Source organism: Penicillium angulare (genome assembly GCF_028827245.1).
Source record: "Penicillium angulare strain IBT 27051 chromosome Unknown utg000005l_segment0_segment0, whole genome shotgun sequence".
NCBI lineage: Eukaryota > Fungi > Ascomycota > Eurotiomycetes > Eurotiales > Aspergillaceae > Penicillium > Penicillium angulare.
The window spans coordinates 4,568,071-4,586,847 of record NW_026623164.1 but is presented as its reverse complement, the minus strand read 5'-3'; the positions used below and the strand labels follow the sequence as shown (position 1 = coordinate 4,586,847).

Genomic DNA, 18,777 nt, shown 5'->3' with positions numbered 1-18,777 from the left:
ATGGGGGTTCTCGGGGGGCGTCAAAATCACCGAAGAGGATCCGACTTCCATCATACCGGTGCCGATCTTGGTCTAGCCATCTGAGTTGAGATTAGGGTCACCGTAAAGCTATGTGAACGAGACAGCAAGAGTTTGTGCCACTCAGCTGTCCCCACTGTTTCCACACTGGCACGTCAATATGATCCATGAAGGGGGACAACCAGGATACCTGGGAATGCCGCTAAAATATGTATGCGCTGGAGGGGGCAGACGAAAAAGGAAAACGGGAGAGATGAATAAGAGGAAAAAAGAAGAGAGAAAAAAGCCGACGAAATCAGGTTGAACCTGAGAGATCCATTGGACAGAGTGAAGTGGCGATTTGGAACGGATTTGGACTGGGGTGTCATTGCCGCCGCACCTGGCACCTAACGGAGATACATAGACGTATGGCTACCATATGTTCGACGGGAGCTTGGTATGAATATTGACACTTCGCTGGGGTATTTAGATGTGAGAGAAGCCGGATAAGTGATGATAACATAGATATTGTACAAGCATGAAAGAGAAAGAAAGTCTCTGGGGATTATCATATTCTGCCGTCTGGCTCTCCTTCGAATCTCTTCACTCGTTTCTGTTCCCAATCATCAAGATCCTTGGCCATGAGTCGCTGTAAAAGCTTGATTAGTTTTTTACGCATACAATATGGGAAATATTCGAATGTAATATAAATTCGGGCATCTTACATAGTATTCTTCACGTTCATCGCCAACAACCCGCCTACGTGGGTTGCGCTTAATTCCTTCTTCACCGTCGTGGCCCTTGAGACCGAGATTGAAAGCTTCTTCTTTGCTAACTTGCTGAACCTTGCGATCGTATCGTTCATAACGTAGAGCTGCCGCAGGGGTCAGGGCAAATGATGCTGCCACAATGACTGACATAAACGGGAGTCCGAAAAGTAGGAAAGGATGCCGACTTAGACGTGCCCGATACAGGGCTCCAAGTTTTTCACCGAGGGTCGATGAGGCGTTTGTCGCCCGGCGAAAGGTCTTAGACTGAAATGCAGGCATAATTGCAGCTGTAATTGTGAATGTCGATTGGGTTCTGGAGCGTTGGATTTCTATCTCCAAAAAAGATATCGGGGAAATGGATTGTCCGGGATGCCGGAGCGATAACTTTTGTTTGGGGAGCAACAAGAGCATACAAAGTCACTTCCACCTGTGATTGTGATCGCCTTTTAGCTCGCGGGGTCAGGTAGTGAACTACCATTGGTGCTAGATTATTTACTACTACCTCAAACCTGACTTGTATGTACCATTAGATGTTGTCCTGGATCTGCAACCCGTTTCTTGTGACTTTCACTTGAAGCTCCTCGGGCCGCGCGACTCGACCCTCACAGCTGCTCTTTTCCATTCCGTTCCCCTTCTCCCCCCTCGCAGCGCAACGGCTTTGGCTTTCAATTCAGCAATATCTAATATCTATTCCTGCACCAGAAGGTTACTGAGCCGAAAGCTCTTTTCGGTGTTTCTCAGCGAACCCAGACTACCATTCCAACATGAGTTCTTTATTCGGCGGCGCCGGTTTTGGGGTCACAGGCGGTCTTGGGGCTTCGACAAGCGCCCAAGCCCAAACAGGCGCCCCGCAGACTCCAAGTCTCTTCGGATCAACCCCTACAAGCTCTTTTGGCGCTAGGCCCTCGGCCACAGCACAATCACAACCTGCCCAGACTCCGCTGTTTGGCCAATCGCAAGCTCAACCTCAACAGCAGCAGCAGCAGCAGCAGCAGCAGCCTTCTCTTCTAGGTCAATCCCAGGCACAAGCAGGCGGCGCACAACAGCAAGCACCAATGTCATCCCAGGCAACTAAACCGGCGTTCTTCAACAGTCTTCTGGAGCGCGGTAAGAAGCGACCTCTATCTGCCGCTCAAAACGGCAATTTCGAGGACGTTCCCAATCTTCACCTGGGTCTAGATGATATCCGGAGAAAGGCACGGGAGCTTGGAAAAGCGGGATCCAATGAGTCCCAACAGAATGGCACGAACACCAAAGCGTGAGTCGACTATGGGCAATTCTCTCGCCGACTAAGGCTTCATTAGGCTCTTATGCTAATCTGAAATCTATCAATCATAGTCATTACCTCCTTGCATCCTGTGGCATCACACCCGAGCGAACACTGCGAGATCTTCGCTCGCTAGACCCGCAGACCTCTTTGACTCCGACGAGAGAATCGGATTTTGATCCGGATAACCAGAAATTCTTGAGAAACATCCAACAGCGTGGCCGCCAGGTGATGATCGCGGAGAGTCTTTCTCGGGCTCAAAAGGATTTCGATGCATTTTTGGAAGAGAAGGTGGACATGGATTGGGAAGAACAACGCCAGAATATTTTCAACCATTTTGGCCTCTCTCAAAAAGACAGCCCCAACGGCGCAAGTCTGAATGCTACAGCAAGGGGCGGGGCCTTTGGCCGATCGGCGCGCCAATCGAAGCAAGCAGGTCCTCCTGCATCTCGGAGAAGCGTTTTCGGGCGTTCAGGCTTTGATAAATCTGTTATTGGAACTCCGGGTGCCGGCCTCACAAGTCGCCAGTTATTCGAGGATCCAGCAGAGAGAAACGAGGCGCCTTCGAACGGTTTGCCCGATCAGCGCTTCTTACGAGAGAAAATGGGGCACTACGCTGAAAAGGTCCAGCAGCTGAATTTGACTCGACTTGCTGGGCAAATATACCCAGTACTTCACGAATTCTCTGAAGTTGAACTGCACACTGGGGGCGACGTGAGTATAAAGAGCTTAACTCACATCCACTTTTCGATGAAACTAACATCCCTGATAGGTTCCCCGCCAGCTGTATGGAGCTTATCAAGCACTGATAAATATTGTCCACGAGAAACCAACTGTCACCGGCTCATATGACCCCGATGCAGTCAAAGAGCGACACTACTCAGCAGACTACCAGGAGGAATCAAACAAATCTCGCCAGGCCATTAACCTCAAGAAACAGATCCTTGAAGGGTCAAGGGGATTCCTCGAACAAATGTTCTACACTGAGGTAGAGAACCTCATCTCCAAGAATCCCCGTGAAGCCCAACTAGGTGGTATTCCATCTGTGATCAACAAGATCCGAGCTTACATCCGCGTTCTTGCCGCCAGGAAGGATTTGGGCGCAGACAACTGTCATTTACAGATGAATGGACAAGATTACTGTTGGATCCTCATCTTCTACCTGCTACGATGCGGTTTCGTCACAGAGGCAGCTGAATATGTCAGCCGTGATCCCGGATTCAGGTCCTTAGATCACAAATTTGTGACTTATATGACCACCTACGCCCAGAATCGGCGCCTTCCCCGAGACTTGCAGCAGAAGATTACTGGAGAATACCAGCAGCGTTCTCTCAATGCCCCTCAAAATACCATTGATCCGTACCGCATGGCTTGCTACAAGATCGTTGGCCGCTGTGACCTTTCTCAGCGTCGTCTAGTTGACGTGAACCAAACTGTTGAGGATTGGATGTGGCTGCAGTTCAGTCTGGCTAGGGAGGACGACCGCGCCGAGGAAGCGGCAGGTGATACATTTGGTCTCGAAGACATCCAGACTGATATAACTGAGATTGGCCAAAGGGTGTTCGCCAAGGGCCAGGATGCGCCGGGCGGCTTTGGAACATTCTTCCTGCTGCAAATTCTGGGTGGAATGTTTGAGCAGGCAGTGGCTTATCTGGGCACTTATGCGCCAGTTACAGCCGTTCATTTTGCCATCGCGCTGTCGTTCTATGGCCTCCTACGCGTCTCAGATTTCTATACTTCTGGAGAAGAAATCCGTAAGTACCTGTCTTTCCATTTACAATGTTCATTTTACTAACGTCGATGTCTGTTTTTAGTTTCTTTCACTGTGAAACAGAATGCTCAGATCAACTTCGGCTATCTAATCACTCAATATACGCGGGAATTCCGTACTGGGTATGTCGAAGCAGCTATCGACTACTTCACTTTAATATGTCTCAATACAGACCTTCCAGGCTCGCTTGGTAAATCTCAATCATCAGTTTGCCACGAGGCCCTGCGAGAGTTCATTCTCGAGACTCGAGACTTTGCCAAGTTGCTGGGAGATATTCGTGCCGACGGAACAAGAATCAAGGGTATCATTGAGCAGCGTCTCGACTTGATCAGGCTGGCAGATGAGAAGGATTTCTTGAAGAACATCACCTTGCAAGCTGCAGGTGTGGCAGATGACAAGGGTCTGATCACCGATGCGGTCCTCCTCTACCACCTGGCAGAGAACTATGACCGCGTAGTCGACATCATCAACCGTGCCTTGTCTGAATCAATTGCCGTCGAGCTGGGCGGCATCATGCTGAAGCTCCAGCCTCTCCGCCCCCGTGTCGAGGAAGGCCAATCAAACGACCAGTCCGTACCTGGAAGTAGCCTGAGCTTGACTGCTGTCGATGACCCGGTCGTCCTCGGTAAGAACATGATCTTCCTGTACAACTCCAACCCAATGTACTATGACAGCATTCGCCCAGTCAACCGTGATTCCTGCGGCCTGCTCCTCTGTATGATGGAAGCCAAGGTTGAAGTGGAAGCCGGCAGATGGGCACCTGCACTCGATGTAAGTTGCTATTTTATTCCCTCACTATTCTCCTCCGCAAAACTAATCATTCAACACAGGCTATTGACAAACTCAACGTCCTTCCTCTGCAAGCACAGGGCTCTATGCAGCACATCCGAAGCTCGGCTCAGGCATTCTCCTCCCTTCCGGAGATTATCTCCCGCAATGTCGGCCACGTCATTATGTGGTGCATTGCCTGTATTGATCATGAGCGTCGCCGACAGACTTCGGGTCCCTATGAGACAGATATGCACCAGGGATTCGCGGAACGACTTTTGGCTATGGCGAAGGATCTCATGATTTTCTCTGGCATGGTGAAATACAAGCTGCCACCTAAGGTTTATGAGGCTTTGGCTCGCGCGGGTGCTAACATTGGTGCCTTTTGAGCGTTTGTTTGTATTTAATTGTTCCTCTTCAATATTAATGCCTCAGATGATTCAAAGCAATTTTCATATAATTCTACTGGCATGAACACGTATTCTATAATGGCCTCAGCCAGGGCATGTTCTAACTAGTATGTAGGCCAGACAGGACACCCAAACGCTCGATAATGGTGAATTCAAGTTCAAGTTCATGAATCAATGAAGTCTGTTGGTCCATCAAATGTGAGAATGTGTATATGCCCATCTTTATCTCCTAGTATCAGTTTATTTCTTCAAGTTGTGGCAGCCACAACTTTTATGAAGACTTCTTGCGGTATGAGAAAGACTCTTTCACCTTTGTAAAGAACCCATCGAGGCGAGGAATCGAGAAAGTAGGGTGCAGCTTCCTGGAAGGAGTCATCCAATCCAAATGATAGTGTATAAACTAAGTCCCGGTGGCCTCGTAGCCTATGTTTCAACTGCCCCGAAGCTTGTATTCCATATATAGACAAAGCCATCATCCCCAAAAGAGGCAATCCTGGTATTACCAGGGGAGAACACCAGTCCGAGGGACTTGTCATAAGTTGAAGGGAATTCCATCGGACCGGAATGGACCCACGAAAATACCAGATGAGGTTTACCATTATCGGAAATGGGTAACTCCTGTTCCATATGGCCTATTGAAGCATTGAATATCTGAACGTTCGAGCACGATTCCCAAAGAGCAATACGAGTGCCATCAGCAGAGAAGGCCTGTGAATCATCCATGTTTAATATTTGGTCACAATTGGTCTCGAATCTGAGGTGGCTGGTGGTAAGAGACCAGATGCGCACAGCTCCATCTTCCGTCAAAACTGATGCGCGAGTGCCATCCTGTGGAAGTGAAGGTTGACTGCCAGATACCAAGAAATCGTCTCTTACACTCAACTTAAGCAACGGACTTCCATTTGAAGAAATCCAAAACCATCAGATCTTGGTCAATATGTGCAAGAATCTTGGAGCCATCTGGAGATGGCACTAGCATTCGAACTTCTATTGATCATAGTAGGGGCTCGTGAGAGTCCCAGCGAATAGTTTTGGGAAATAAAGATCTGCCAACCTATTGTAGATCTCGATCTGTTAGCTTCACTGGTGCCTGCACATGGATATTTAGTGTATTTTGACCTTTCAAACGGCAGTGAACGGACCAGAACCCCAAGGTTCAACACACAAGGATGAAAATTGTTCCTGTACTTTCACGTAATCGATTGCTCATGGATTTTTCGCAGTCTTCTTATCTTCCTGCCACGAAAACAGTAGTAGAACTTTTCATTTACGCTGCCCCCTCGCGAATTAGTATATGCGGGATACGACAACTATATATAATATTTTCAATTATGTACATGAATGTAGAGTGCCTCACCATAACATTTGAAATCCAATATAAGTTGGACAACGAATTACCCCCCGAAACTTGAATGCCCTCGAGCAGATATCGCCTCAATACTTAGGAGCCCCGGGCGCTAATAACATGCCCAAGCTCTCAAAACAATGGAAATTTGACCTCATAAGGCGCTGTGATGCTGGTAGATCAAGCCCAAGTGTCTATTTGCAGCCCTGCTGATCCTGATCGCTGACCAATTGAACCGTGCGGCATACAGCAGTGCCATAGTGCTTGAGAAAGTCATCTTTCATAATTTCTTCAAGTAGAACGCTAGGGTGGCCGAAAAGGTCGAGAGCTTGACCCTCCTTGTCAATCATAGAAGTAGTCATGATGATTCTCAGTCCAGTAGGCGTGACACAGGCAGTGGGGTAAAACACGAAGTCTCCATCATTTTTATTTGGATGCGCGCCGACGTATGCGATGCCATATCTCCTTGAGCACCCAGCTTTGCTGTTTGGCAATGGCTTGAAAACGCTAGTATGAGACTATTAGCCACTTTGTGTTTCAAGTTCAAAAGTTATTTTGAGAAACTCACGTAGCTTGGTACCCATCTGGGACTTTTGTAGGGTCTACCACGACTAGATCGGCGATACCCTGACCATAACCTGCGAACTGGTATTTGAAGTCTTGATAGTCCACCGCACGTGGAAGAGATTTGAAAGCTAAAACACGTCCGAAGACATCCAATGAGATTGGATTTTCTTTCTTGTCGAGTGTCCCCCATGGTGCACTGGTGTCGTACCCCTGGTTTTTCCCGACCAGATAGAGTCCGCCGTCTTCACCAGAAACCATAATGGTCTCGCCTTTCGAGTCCATCAAGATTCTGAATGCTTGGTCCTTATAGGTCTTTTTGGGTACGACAGAGACTTGAGGAATGAAGGGTTTCTGGTTGTAAGAATCCCCCTTGGCTTTGTCAACGATGTCTTTGATGACTCCATTATCGTTTTTTACGTTTCCTGGTGTGAATCCATTCGCCCTATATACCAAGGTTAGCTGAAGTGAGATATTTGGGAAGCTGAGGGGGTAAGTACGTAACACAGCCAAGGTCCTTTTCATAAAGTTTAAAGTTGGCAATATCAAATTCCCACAAATCAACTGCGTTAACATATAGACGATGCCTGACGCCTGCTTTCAGTTGCACACCATTATTGCACGAGCCCTTTTTTGTTTCATCATTTGATAGGGCATAAGTTGCTTCTGCATAAATGGATGGAGCATTCGTGAATGAGACGGTTTTCTTGAATTTGCCCTGTAGGACATCAATGCCAAAGTCCATCCCAATTGGAAGTCCGATATCAAGACCAGCAGTAAATTGACCTGACGCTTTAAACACAGGTTCAAATCTTGGATTGAATCCGTGGATCCCATTTTCGGCCTTTACAATGCTGGCTGTAGCAGTACCTGGTTCGAGTATCACGCTGCCACCCACCAGCAGTTCGATCTTTCCCTCGACCTGAAGAGCGACAGAAACACTGAAAGAGACCTGTGGACCGAGCGTGAGGATCCCCGGGATCCCAAATCCAGGAAGCGGAATGTTCTTTAGTTCCTTGTCATGATGTTTGATGGGGTCTGACCACCCTCTGGACAGTTTTCCAGTGGCGCTGATGCCGATTTGGGCATCCAGTCTAAGCTCATCCTTGTTACGAAATTGGAGGAACCCCTCCGTCAAGCCATCTTTGATGCTGAATTCCAGTTGTCCTTCGATATCCATGTTCACGTGGACGCCACATTTGGTACATTGTACTGTCCACTCTGCGCCGTGGGGTTTGGCAAGCACAAATCCGTCCCCAACACCGAAAATGTTCGGTGGTTTATTGCTAACACTGGCTCCATTGAGATATTCATGGAATGAGATGTCATGGTGATATATGTGTTTAAACGGGACACCAAATGGAACGAGTAGGAGTTTGATAGTAATAGTCGCTAATTCAACTACCCGCTCACCAATTGAGAGAACCGCCCCGGCCGCAAATCTAAAGGCGGACACGACTGCCTAGAAATTATAACCATATTAGATTCCATCATTTGAGATAAGTTTCAAGGATCTCTCGAGCAAACTTACTCGACCTAGTGCTATAATTCCATCCCAAATATCTCCGAAAAAGTCACGCCGAGCAAGAGCTGATGTACTGCGTGTTGACAACTCAGTTCGAACTCTGTTGGTTCTTTCGTGTCGGCTTCGCATCAAGGAACGACGGGAAACATTTTTGGAATTTTCATTCTCATAGTCGTCGATGTCCAAGAAAGGCATTGTGGGAATTTTTGCTCCCATATCAGTCGTATTCAGGTGAGAATTATTAAAGAAATAATGAAATGCGTTGGGATCAGTCGTAATATCTGTAGTACCATTGATGATCGGAGGCTCTGTCGGATTCCCTATTATCACTGTCCCATTCATGGTTCGCATTGGTCGGCCAGGCAGCGTGTGGTTAGAGCCACGTAAAGTGTGGTTAGAGTTGCCCGGTCGTTGAACGCGTACATGACCTTTGGTTGGTGACCTTTTTCTGTTAGTTGGATCTGTGTAGGTGCCCCAGGATAAGACTGCCGACTCCAACGCTTCTTCCTCTGAGATCTCGGTGACAGTCATCACCGCACACATTGTCTGATTGTTAAATGAAGTGTGTGATACGTGAAAGAAAGTACGCTTTCCAGAGCCTTCGTCTCCGCAGCCCACATGGTAAGTCGCAAGATTAAAGCCACCGTCGCGTGCCCAAGAACTCTCAGCAGCCTGCAGTGCACTTGAATTCTTGAAGCAGACTTGAATGTCATCAGTGTCACAAATGACGCTCTTGATATGATTAGATTGATCCAAGACGACAGTACCACGGACGAATTTGCCCTCCAGGGAGGCATGTTTGGCTCCGTGTAGGGCAGCTAGAGGTGGTGAGCGAGACTGTAAGAACTGAATTGTTTCAAGGAACAAGGCTTACGGCGATGTCCTTCCTGGCTATAATGAAGAACTTTGTCATGGCGGGGCATGAGGTGTTCTAGGTCAAGTGTGTCGTGGTCGGGTCTCAGCCCGGGATGCAACACCACATCATCACCACTAAATGAAGGTGTGACTTGCAAGAGGCCTTCAACTGCTTTGTGCAAGCCTATTGCAAGAGTTGGTGTGGCAGCCACTCCTATCCAAGCAGCGAAGATTCGATTCAATCGCATCTTGCCAAAAGAAAGATATAATGAGCGTGATTTTCAGCAAGATATGAATAAAAGATTGATTGTGCTGGCCAGTAAATGAATCTCCCAGCGAGGATGTCCTCTTTTATATGCTCTTTGATCTTAGTATATTTTATTATCGCCAACCTTCAGCATGTTGATCGCCAACTTTAAGCGGGGTTGATCCCAGGTGTCCCTCAATAGTGTCCGCATACTAGTTCATAATCGTGATGAACAACTTCCTTTTTAGAACATTAATACAGGGAAAATCAATAGATCATCAAAGGATTGCAATAGTGTAATAAGTAGGGTGTGGCCCACTTAAGAGACCATTGGACAGGGTGGGTCAGTTCATTTTTGATCGATTTAACTAGCCTAGATAGTACTTGCCGATCTTCGGCAGCTAAGCACATCAAGATCACAAATGTGCTTATCCCGTTTGAACTGCACCTATCATGGGGCGTTATTTTTTTGCATGTTTTGACTTTTAATTACGATCTCCATGAGCCCCTGGCCCTTGCATGAGCGGGGTCCTTGCGCCCACTAAAAGGTATTACATTCAGATCATGAGGATCTGTGAAATTGACGCCTAAATTGATAGCTTTTGACGTCAGAAACAGCCACCTTTCTCCCCGTAACTTTGGAGGGCGAGCGGGTGCTTCACTACCAGCCGTCCAGCACAATCATACAAGCTCGGTTTCATTTAGAATATAGCCCTAGGGGAATTTAGAGAGTACCGACGGGTACAGAAGCCTTCAAATGTTCTTAGGCTTTACTTAGTCTATTTGAACTATAGAGCTTTGAGCTAATTGACTGAGAAGTAGTCGACAATGTTGAGATGTGGCTATCGCTTTGACTAGAAAGGGTGATATTAGAAAGATTGGTTATCCTGTTCGGTCACTAGTTTGTTGATCTCAGCTAGATCGCGTAGCAGGGAAAGAAGTCGAAGCAATCATGTGTCGGAATTGATATTTAGATAGTGATAGACCACGAGATATCCGAACAGCAGAAGTAAGAGATAATAGAGTAGTAGTTACAGATCCTCAGGGATCTTTCTACCCTGGTGGTGAGACCCTAAGAACTTCCGGTGGGAATGTCTCGATACTTATTTGGTTCGGGATCAATTAGCGTGACGCTTATCTTGGCAATCTATTTTGGCCGAAGTTTATGCTCCAAAATTTGAAGCTCTGTGGGTTGATGAAACCACGGAAACCTTGGAAGGGTCGAGCTGAAATCTCTGTGATGTCCATGGGGAACTTGTGACCTGTTCTAGCCCGACTCCATGGCTGTTATTGAGAGATCCTCAGCGTAATCTATACCATTGTAGTCCCGGCAGCATGTTCAACGCATGTGCCATTGCTGCCAACTACACTAAGTATATATTGCGCTCTGACGATGTCCCAATTGTGACAGAAAAGGCCTGGCTCTTTAGACCAGAGGGAGCGTGCACGGTTAAATATTAAGCAGAACTAAGGTGTGGATTCCTCATAGTATAAGTTTAGGTTTCCCCGCAATGATGATAGAATGCCAAGCCTTTTGAAACTTCCTCACTCGCGTCCAACATGCGTCGGCACGTTCCACTATTTACAGATGGAGTTACTTCATCATACGAGTGCCCTATCTTTATCGCCTGGGGCCTCCTAAATCCCCGTCGCAGCTGCGGTTCCTCATTGGCTTCTGGCACAGAATGGCCCCTGCCAGCCACGAATCATCCGCGGTCCCACAGGTCGTTATAACCACGAAAGCTCTAGCACCTCCACGAACGGATCAACCCCAACCCAGAAATGAGCCAAACGCGAAGGGGAAAGACCCAGAGTCTGGTCCCATACCTGCGCCTGACAAAGTTACAGTAGACGAAGACCCGCGGCACCCTACAGATACCCCAGCCCCCGTGGACTTGACGGGCGCCTTAGAGAAGCAAGCCCAGCGGAGCGACGCGAATGAACCCCCACGGCAAAGCAGTCCACCCAACAATAATAATGAGGCCAACGAGGCTGGTACGAGGTCCCCAGTGGGAGAGTCTACGGACAGTTTAATCGATAACCCACCAAACTTGGCGCGAATTCGTCGACTGTTGTTCGAATGCAAAGATCCGATTGAGATCACCCAGGAGGAGTTTGAGACCTACTGGCCATTCGTCGATAATTTCTGGGTTAAACAGAGAACAAACGCAAGCCATGATGGCCATTGCACAACAGAGTACTATATGTGTCGGCTACGAAGAGCTACAAATAAGCCGTCGGAGACAAAACCGCCATTACCGGAGGGTAAGCGCCCACGCAAAAGACGCGCAAGAGAAGGTGGCATTTGCAATGTTTCGATCAAGGTTGTGCGGTTTGAAGGCGCATATTCGGCGGTCACAATATACAGAACGCCAGGAAGTGATGCCGCCCACTCTCATGATCTCGAGTATATTGACCGTGTCAAACGTAACTCTGGAGTTATGGAGTATGTTCGAAGAGAGTCATTCAAAGGATATCTGCCTTCATCGACTTACAAGGTACTTCTAGAGCAAAAGGAGAAACTCGATGATGCAGGAGGCAGCGGTCTTAGTGTGACGGATGTGCGCAACGTTTCCGCCAAATGGCGTATACAAAACCCTGAGGTTGAGCTTAGAACCCACGATGGCTGGGAGTACGTAGAAGGACGTGGTGTTGTTAAAACTCAAACGACCAGTCAGACACCACAACAGAATCCTCCACCTACATCAATATCAACATCAACATCCACTCCGCTACCGCTCGACACTCTATCATTTCCCACGTTCTCACTGGACTTTTTAGAGCCATACCTACCTGCTATACCTAAGCATCACAATGAAAAGCACGAGTTCCCCCATGTTACTCTATCGTATGCCTCATCTATGGACTCGAAAATTTCGCTGCGGGCTGGTATGCAGACAGTGCTTTCTGGACCCGAGGCCAAACTTATGACACATTACCTTCGATCCCGCCATGACGCAATCCTTGTTGGAGTTGGGACCGTACTCTCTGACAACCCCGGGTTGAACTGTCGCCTGGAAGGTGCTGGGGGTTTTGGAGGGCTGGGAAGAATGTGGCAGCCCCGCCCAGTCGTTATCGATCCCACAGGACGCTGGCCAATTCACCCCGAGGATAGAATGCTCCGAACTGCCGTCGAGGGTAAAGGCAGGGCTCCATGGGTCGTGGTATCACCGGGGGCATCAATTAATGCCGACCACTTAATGATGCTCAAAGGATATGGCGGTGACTTTCTCCGGATTATGGAATATAATCTAGCTTGGCGGATAAGATGGGAGGCCATCCTTCGATCTCTCGCCTTAGAGGGGATCAAGAGTGTCATGATTGAAGGAGGTGGGACTGTTCTCAATGAGTTATTGAACCCGGAGTACAGCAACATCGTCGACTCAATTATCGTGACTGTGGCACCTACTTACCTAGGCCAAGGAGGAGTCAGTGTCAGCCCAGAGTCAAAGCAGGACGTCGGGGGCAACCCCAATGCTGCTTTGAACCCACACAGTGTAAAATGGACTCCCCTGGGACAGAATGTCATCATGTGTGGGAAGATCCGATCGCCTGAGCCACCGAAATGAAGAACGTACCACCTCTTTATCTACAAGGGATTTATGTTGAAAGAAGTGAAACATGTAATAATAAATAGAAAATAATCACAAAAGCGAATCAAATCTAGTATAAAAGAATATCCCAGTGAATAACTGCTGAAAGTGCCTAATCTAGGTAACCTTGAGGCACAATTAACTTCCAATGTTTTACATAGCATGCGTGACTAGGTAGACTCGGGTGGCCGGGAATGCCGTATTATTTACGTCCGTGCCTTGGCGCCTCGTTCTTGTTCCTACTTTTTTTCCCGTCCGAATCATCATAACGCGTTCTTGCTTCGCCCATTTTTTACTTCTCTCCACACCCCTTTTAAGTCGTGTTTCCCCCTTTTTCTTTATCAATTCCACATTCCACAGCAAACATGCCTCTAAAAAAGGCTGCGGCAGCTGCGGCTTCTGCTCCCAAGAAGGATGCCCCGAAAACCAAATCTGCCACCAAGAGCACCACCACTAAGGCCACCACCACCAAGGCCACTTCTACCAAGACAGCTGAGGCTAAACCCGGTCGTGGCCGCCCAAAGAAGATGAGCACTGAGGATGCTCCGAAGACTTCCGTGAAGGAGAAGAAGAAGAAAGAGGTGACCGAGGAACCCAAGAAAACAAAGACCGCAAAGACTACAAAAACCACAAAGACCACAACCACAACCTCCGCCGCGTCAAAGAAGCGTAAGGCAGAGGAGGAAGAGGAGGAAAAGCCTCGTGAACCCAAGAAGCCTCGTGTTATCGCTCAGCCACGCGAGCGCAAAGCTAAGGCCCCTGTGAAGCCCAAGGCTACCAAGCCAAAGGTCGCCATCAACGAAGCTCCCAAGACTCGGCTGAATGTGTACGTCTGCGGCGAGGGAAGCTCTGGCGAGCTTGGCTTGGGCACAGCCAAGAATGTCATTGACGTTAAGCGGCCGCGTCTGAACCAGCTTTTGTCTGCTGACAAGGTTGGCGTGGTGCAACTGGCCATTGGTGGTATGCACTGCGTCGCCTTGACCCACGATAACAAGCTCCTCTCTTGGGGTGTGAACGACCAGGGCGCCCTTGGCCGCGACACAGATTGGGACGGTGGTTACAAGGATATGGATGACGGCAGTGACTCGGACTCAGACGATGAGGACAGCGGCTTGAACCCCCGGGAGTCCACACCTACCGATATTCCTGCTAGTTCTTTCCCAGAAGGAACCATCTTTGTTCAAGTTGCCGCTGCGGATAGCGCGAGCTTTGCCCTTACCGACGAGGGCAAAGTTTATGGCTGGGGAACTTTCCGAGTAGGACTCACCCATCCCATTAATACAAATACAATTTCCTATCGATGCTAACCAATTCTTGATATAGAGCAACGATGGAATCCTCGGCTTCGATTCAGTTCACGAGGTCCAGAAGACCCCCATCCTTCTTCCCGACCTGAAGAATATCAAATACCTGACTTGCGGATCGAACCATGCGCTTGCGCTTAACGATAAGGGAGCCGTCTTCTCTTGGGGATCTGGTCAGCAGAACCAGCTTGGTCGCCGAATTGTGGAGCGCAACAAGCTCAATGGCCTGCAGCCCAGAGAGTTCGGTCTTCCCAAAAACATTGTGCACATCGGAAGTGGCGCGTATCATTCCTTTGCAGTTCACTCATCTGGCAAGGTCTACGCCTGGGGTTTGAACAGCTTTGGTGCCACAGCTCTCCAAGAGGGCGCCGGAGATGATGAAGCCGCCGTTGTGCACCCTGTCCTTGTGAAGGCGCTCTCGTCCCGAAACATTGCCCAGGTCGTCGGTGGCTCTCACCACTCCATTGCCCGCACCACTGACGGTGAATGTCTGGTCTGGGGTCGACTGGACGGATTCCAGAGCGGCCTCAAGTTGGACGCCCTTAGCAATGACGCTGTCATCAAGGATGAGCGCGGCCGTCCCCGTATTCTGATTGAACCCACCATTGTCCCTGGTATCAAGGCCGAGTGGGTTTCCGCCTCTTCAGACCACTCACTTGCTATTGATGCCGATGGCCGCGCTTGGTCATGGGGATTCTCAGCCAACTACCAGACCGGCCAGGGTACTGCCGACGATATTGAAGTTGCCACCATTATTGACAACACTGCTGTTCGTGGCAAGAAGCTGAACTGGGCTGGTGCTGGTGGCCAGTTCTCTGTGTTCGCTGATGCTGCTAGCTGCTAACGTTTAAATCCCCGTCAAACCCTCTCGGGCCCCTCCCTTCCTCCCATGACCCTTATGGATTACTATCTAATATCTTCGGTCTCATCCATCATGTATTCTTTTCTCTTGAATTCCCTCGATAACCGATGCCGCAATATGATACTACCTTCGTTTCAATCTTATTTGATATCTTTTTCTCCAATCTCAACCTCGACATTCCGTTTACCAAGGGCATTTAATAATGATCAAAGTTATGCATATCATTTTATCTTCAAATTATCTATTACATCAAAGAATAAAGAGCAGAGCATTTGGTCAATTTATTCCGTAGCTATCATTCATGACAAAAATTATATTATACAAGAGTCTACAGCCCCATGTCATTCATGGCTTCGTATTCGTCATCAAAATCATCCATAATGGTCTTCGGCGCGTCCACTGCTGAGTGCGATGTGTCCTGCATGGCATCGTCTTGCTCTCTAAGCAGATCCTCTAGATCATCGTCATCGGGCTCGGGGTGACTAGCAGCTGGCTGGGCTGGACCCTCAGGGTTCGGCATGAATAAATCATGTTCTGTGGATTCTGATGGTCCCGGCACTGGCGGTGAAATATTTGAATTGCCTGCGTTCTCTGCGTCGGCATTGTTTTGGTCTGAGGACAGCCTAGCTGGCAGATCTTCCGTTGTAGACGTTCTGTGCGAGTTGTCGAGTTTTCCGAAGGCTTCGCGCTTCTCTTCATCAATCCATTCTTTGCGCATAGTCTGGATGCGCTTTGTGTGGCCCAGTTTCTCAATAATTTCCAGACCGTCTGCGAACTTTGCTCGGGGGAATAGATCGTCGAGCCATAGTTGATAGAAATTCAATAGACGAGCGGCGTCGGAAAACTACCCAATTATTACTTATTAGTCGATTTTGTCCATTTCCAAGAGCTGGATGTACTGACCTCGTGTCCTTTGCCTTTGAGTCGAAGTTTTGTCTTAGCTGAGCTTCGTAATTTGGGAATTCCTGCTTGGGAGAGTAGTCTGCGATGGAATATAGTTAGACAATATGCTAGCAGCTATCGGCACGAAAAATATCACATACCGCGATTCGTCCAATTTGGCCACTGGTTGTCGCTTCTTCGTGATCTTGACCTCCTCGTCTAATCCAAGACCGAGTGAGGAGGGATCGCCTGCTGGTCTCGAGGCATCGTTGGCGTTGGTTGTTGTATTATCGGTTCCTTGCAATATCTCGTCTAATCCCACATCGTAGTCAAAAAGATCATCGAGATCATTGGTAGAATCTGCTGTTGTAGTATCCATGTTGTGCGGTGGGAGCTGGGTGAAAGGTGTCAATCTCCTTCTCCGATAATGATATTGACCATCTTTAATCGTCGCGGATCTCGAGGCAATTTGGTCCAGTCAACGCGTTCCAGACGCGCCCAGTCAGCAGTTCTGTGATTGGTGAATGGGAAAGCTGCCCACCCGCATACACTAGTCCTAAACAAGTTAGCACATCCACCTCCTCCAACTTCCGAACTTCGACTCTGCACAACGCTCTATCCCACCATATCAAGCGCTCACCATGGCTTCCACCAACACGGCCATTGTGCCCCCTAAGCGGGCCCCTACTGATCACCCTGTACGATTGCCTCAACTCCTCATATGGACCCCGCTAACCCGTTTCTATAGCTGATCGATTCCGACCCGTACGATCCTCTCCCGAACCAAACCTCTCATCCTCCATGTTTACGAACTCGACACTTACAATCACAATCATTATAGGCACCTGCGCCGTGTATTCGGATACGCCCGTCCTTCCGATTATGCCGTGGCTGGTGGTATGGCCACAGCTTCTCCCATTGCTTTCTGGGTTATGGAGCGGGTGAGCCCTTCGCATGTGGGCCGTGGTGGCTTTGCCCCCGTTATGCGCCTCGCAACCGCCGTTGGTCTCATTGGCGGTCTTCACATTCTCTACCAGCGTTCCTGCCGTACGTATACCAGCTTCATTTCAATCGGTTCTCCAGTCCAGTGCTTATACAGTTATAGGACGTTTCTACGGCTTCACTGAGAACGCTCGTGAAGTAGACATGGATATGCGTGAGATGGTCAACAAGGTCAAGCAGGGACAACCCCTCTACGGTGTTTCTGGTGTCTCTTCTCATATTCAGGGTGTTGCTGCCCGTAACTCTCGTTACTCCGAGCTGTTCATTCACGTCCTCCCATGGATCAACATTGTCAACCACGATCAGGTCCGTAATTGATACCGAGGCTCCTGCCTCTCTATTATGTTTTGAAATATCCATTCACTAACTATTATTTAGCACGGTGTTGACACTGCCAAGTACTACCAACAAGCGGAGCGGGAATTGGAGGCTGAGAAAACCGCATAGGTTCCTTCTAAATGATCTTTTGAACTATTCGTCCTCCGAGTTGGACCTTCGGGTTGCAAAATTTTTGTACACATATCCATTTTTCGTGTGTTTTTTAAAGGCGCAATTTGCAATTAACAATACAAACTTATGTTATGCTAGCGGTCTTTGCGAGAACTCTTGAATTCGCTTTCTTGGGTATTAAAATTTCATTTTCATTGCGCATAAGGTCATTGTACCGCCTCGTTATGAATAATTGAGAAGCAGATTAGATTTCCATGGATGGTGCAGTTGGTGTCAGAAGTCCCTCGTCGAGATTGGTGTTCAGTTCTCGATTCTTCTTTGGTCGAGGGTTGGGTGCTGGCAGGTTATCAGTATGGGATGTACCATATTTTGCTCTTTTGCTTCTGGTACTGACCTTTCTCGTTCTCTTGAATGTAGAACCGGCGGAGGAGCATCACTGCCTCGTCTCTGAAGAACCCACCATAGACTGGATATGGGGGATCGATTGAGGGGCTGTTCTGGTTAGCTTTATGCTCTGGAATTGGGAAAGGTTCGTTCACGAACTCTGAGTGAATAGACAAGACGCCACCGGTTCCTCCGAATCGGTCATTGGCGCAGCCATAGTACACGCGACGAATCCGATACTGCTTCAAGGCAGAGGCGCACATAATACAAGGCTCAACTGTGACGTAGAGATCCGTAGACTGAAGGATTGATCTGGGGTAGGTCTGGATCACCTCTGCGATCGCGAGGAACTCCGCATGTCGTGTTCCCTTTGTAGGTCATCAGTGATCAGTAATTTGAGGCAACTTGAAGAGACTGACATTCATCGATCGATTGGTGTCATTCATTCCATATCCTATGATCTCATCGTTGTGGACCAACACACACCCGACTGGTGTCTCTCCAGCTTCCAACGCTTTCTCTCCCTGGACATTGTAGTCACTGGTCAGTAAAGAGAAACAAGTGATAAAGCTGTCGCACTTACCATCAACAAAGCTTGTTGCATGAAATACTCATGCCTGGAGTCTTTCTGCTCCGTGCCTGAACTATGGGGCTCCGCAGTGGGCTGATCCATTCTGGTTGCGCTCTATGGGATATGGATGAAAGGAATTGGGATGAGTAAAGGATGGGTGAAGAGAGCTTTAGAGATGGATAAGTTCAATGTTATATCCCAAGGTTTAAT

The 18,777-nt window shown here is 48.4% G+C and overlaps 9 protein-coding genes across 9 annotated transcripts; 4 read left to right on the top strand and 5 right to left on the bottom strand.

Annotated features, from left to right (window-relative positions):
• Window positions 1-565: 565 nt before the first annotated feature.
• On the bottom strand, window positions 566-1,046 carry N7478_009082 (cytochrome c oxidase assembly protein COX16; the record flags this gene model as incomplete). The annotated part of the gene is made up of 2 exons (XM_056925296.1): window positions 566-646; window positions 723-1,046. 2 exons carry the CDS (start codon window positions 1,044-1,046, stop codon window positions 566-568), a joined length of 405 nt encoding a protein of 134 aa, XP_056778022.1.
• A 485-nt stretch (window positions 1,047-1,531) lies between these two features.
• nic96 (linker nucleoporin NIC96) lies at window positions 1,532-4,962 on the top strand (the record flags this gene model as incomplete). Its single annotated transcript, XM_056925295.1, has 5 exons — window positions 1,532-2,025; window positions 2,106-2,748; window positions 2,807-3,788; window positions 3,849-4,576; window positions 4,636-4,962. The coding sequence occupies 5 exons, from the start codon at window positions 1,532-1,534 to the stop codon at window positions 4,960-4,962; spliced, it is 3,174 nt and encodes a 1,057-aa protein (XP_056778021.1).
• Window positions 4,963-5,406: 444 nt separating this feature from the next.
• On the bottom strand, window positions 5,407-5,706 carry N7478_009080 (uncharacterized protein; the record flags this gene model as incomplete). The annotated part of the gene is made up of 1 exon (XM_056925294.1): window positions 5,407-5,706. The coding sequence occupies one exon, from the start codon at window positions 5,704-5,706 to the stop codon at window positions 5,407-5,409; it is 300 nt and encodes a 99-aa protein (XP_056778020.1).
• Window positions 5,707-6,522: 816 nt separating this feature from the next.
• N7478_009079 (uncharacterized protein) lies at window positions 6,523-9,520 on the bottom strand (the record flags this gene model as incomplete). Its single annotated transcript, XM_056925293.1, has 5 exons — window positions 6,523-6,835; window positions 6,897-7,337; window positions 7,393-8,354; window positions 8,424-9,254; window positions 9,323-9,520. 5 exons carry the CDS (start codon window positions 9,518-9,520, stop codon window positions 6,523-6,525), a joined length of 2,745 nt encoding a protein of 914 aa, XP_056778019.1.
• A 1,684-nt stretch (window positions 9,521-11,204) lies between these two features.
• Window positions 11,205-13,088, top strand: N7478_009078 (RibD family protein; the record flags this gene model as incomplete). The annotated part of the gene is made up of 1 exon (XM_056925292.1): window positions 11,205-13,088. One exon carries the CDS (start codon window positions 11,205-11,207, stop codon window positions 13,086-13,088), a length of 1,884 nt encoding a protein of 627 aa, XP_056778018.1.
• A 389-nt stretch (window positions 13,089-13,477) lies between these two features.
• On the top strand, window positions 13,478-15,260 carry N7478_009077 (RCC1 domain-containing protein; the record flags this gene model as incomplete). The annotated part of the gene is made up of 2 exons (XM_056925291.1): window positions 13,478-14,368; window positions 14,436-15,260. The coding sequence occupies 2 exons, from the start codon at window positions 13,478-13,480 to the stop codon at window positions 15,258-15,260; spliced, it is 1,716 nt and encodes a 571-aa protein (XP_056778017.1).
• Window positions 15,261-15,606: 346 nt separating this feature from the next.
• N7478_009076 (Chromosome segregation in meiosis protein 3) lies at window positions 15,607-16,539 on the bottom strand (the record flags this gene model as incomplete). The annotated part of the gene is made up of 3 exons (XM_056925290.1): window positions 15,607-16,122; window positions 16,182-16,260; window positions 16,322-16,539. The coding sequence occupies 3 exons, from the start codon at window positions 16,537-16,539 to the stop codon at window positions 15,607-15,609; spliced, it is 813 nt and encodes a 270-aa protein (XP_056778016.1).
• Window positions 16,540-16,801: 262 nt separating this feature from the next.
• On the top strand, window positions 16,802-17,609 carry N7478_009075 (putative NADH-ubiquinone oxidoreductase 21 kDa subunit; the record flags this gene model as incomplete). The annotated part of the gene is made up of 5 exons (XM_056925289.1): window positions 16,802-16,858; window positions 16,909-16,925; window positions 17,002-17,207; window positions 17,266-17,468; window positions 17,541-17,609. The coding sequence occupies 5 exons, from the start codon at window positions 16,802-16,804 to the stop codon at window positions 17,607-17,609; spliced, it is 552 nt and encodes a 183-aa protein (XP_056778015.1).
• A 247-nt stretch (window positions 17,610-17,856) lies between these two features.
• N7478_009074 (nucleoside deaminase) lies at window positions 17,857-18,669 on the bottom strand (the record flags this gene model as incomplete). The annotated part of the gene is made up of 4 exons (XM_056925288.1): window positions 17,857-17,948; window positions 18,007-18,364; window positions 18,416-18,520; window positions 18,580-18,669. 4 exons carry the CDS (start codon window positions 18,667-18,669, stop codon window positions 17,857-17,859), a joined length of 645 nt encoding a protein of 214 aa, XP_056778014.1.
• Between the last annotated feature and the right edge of the window lie 108 nt (window positions 18,670-18,777).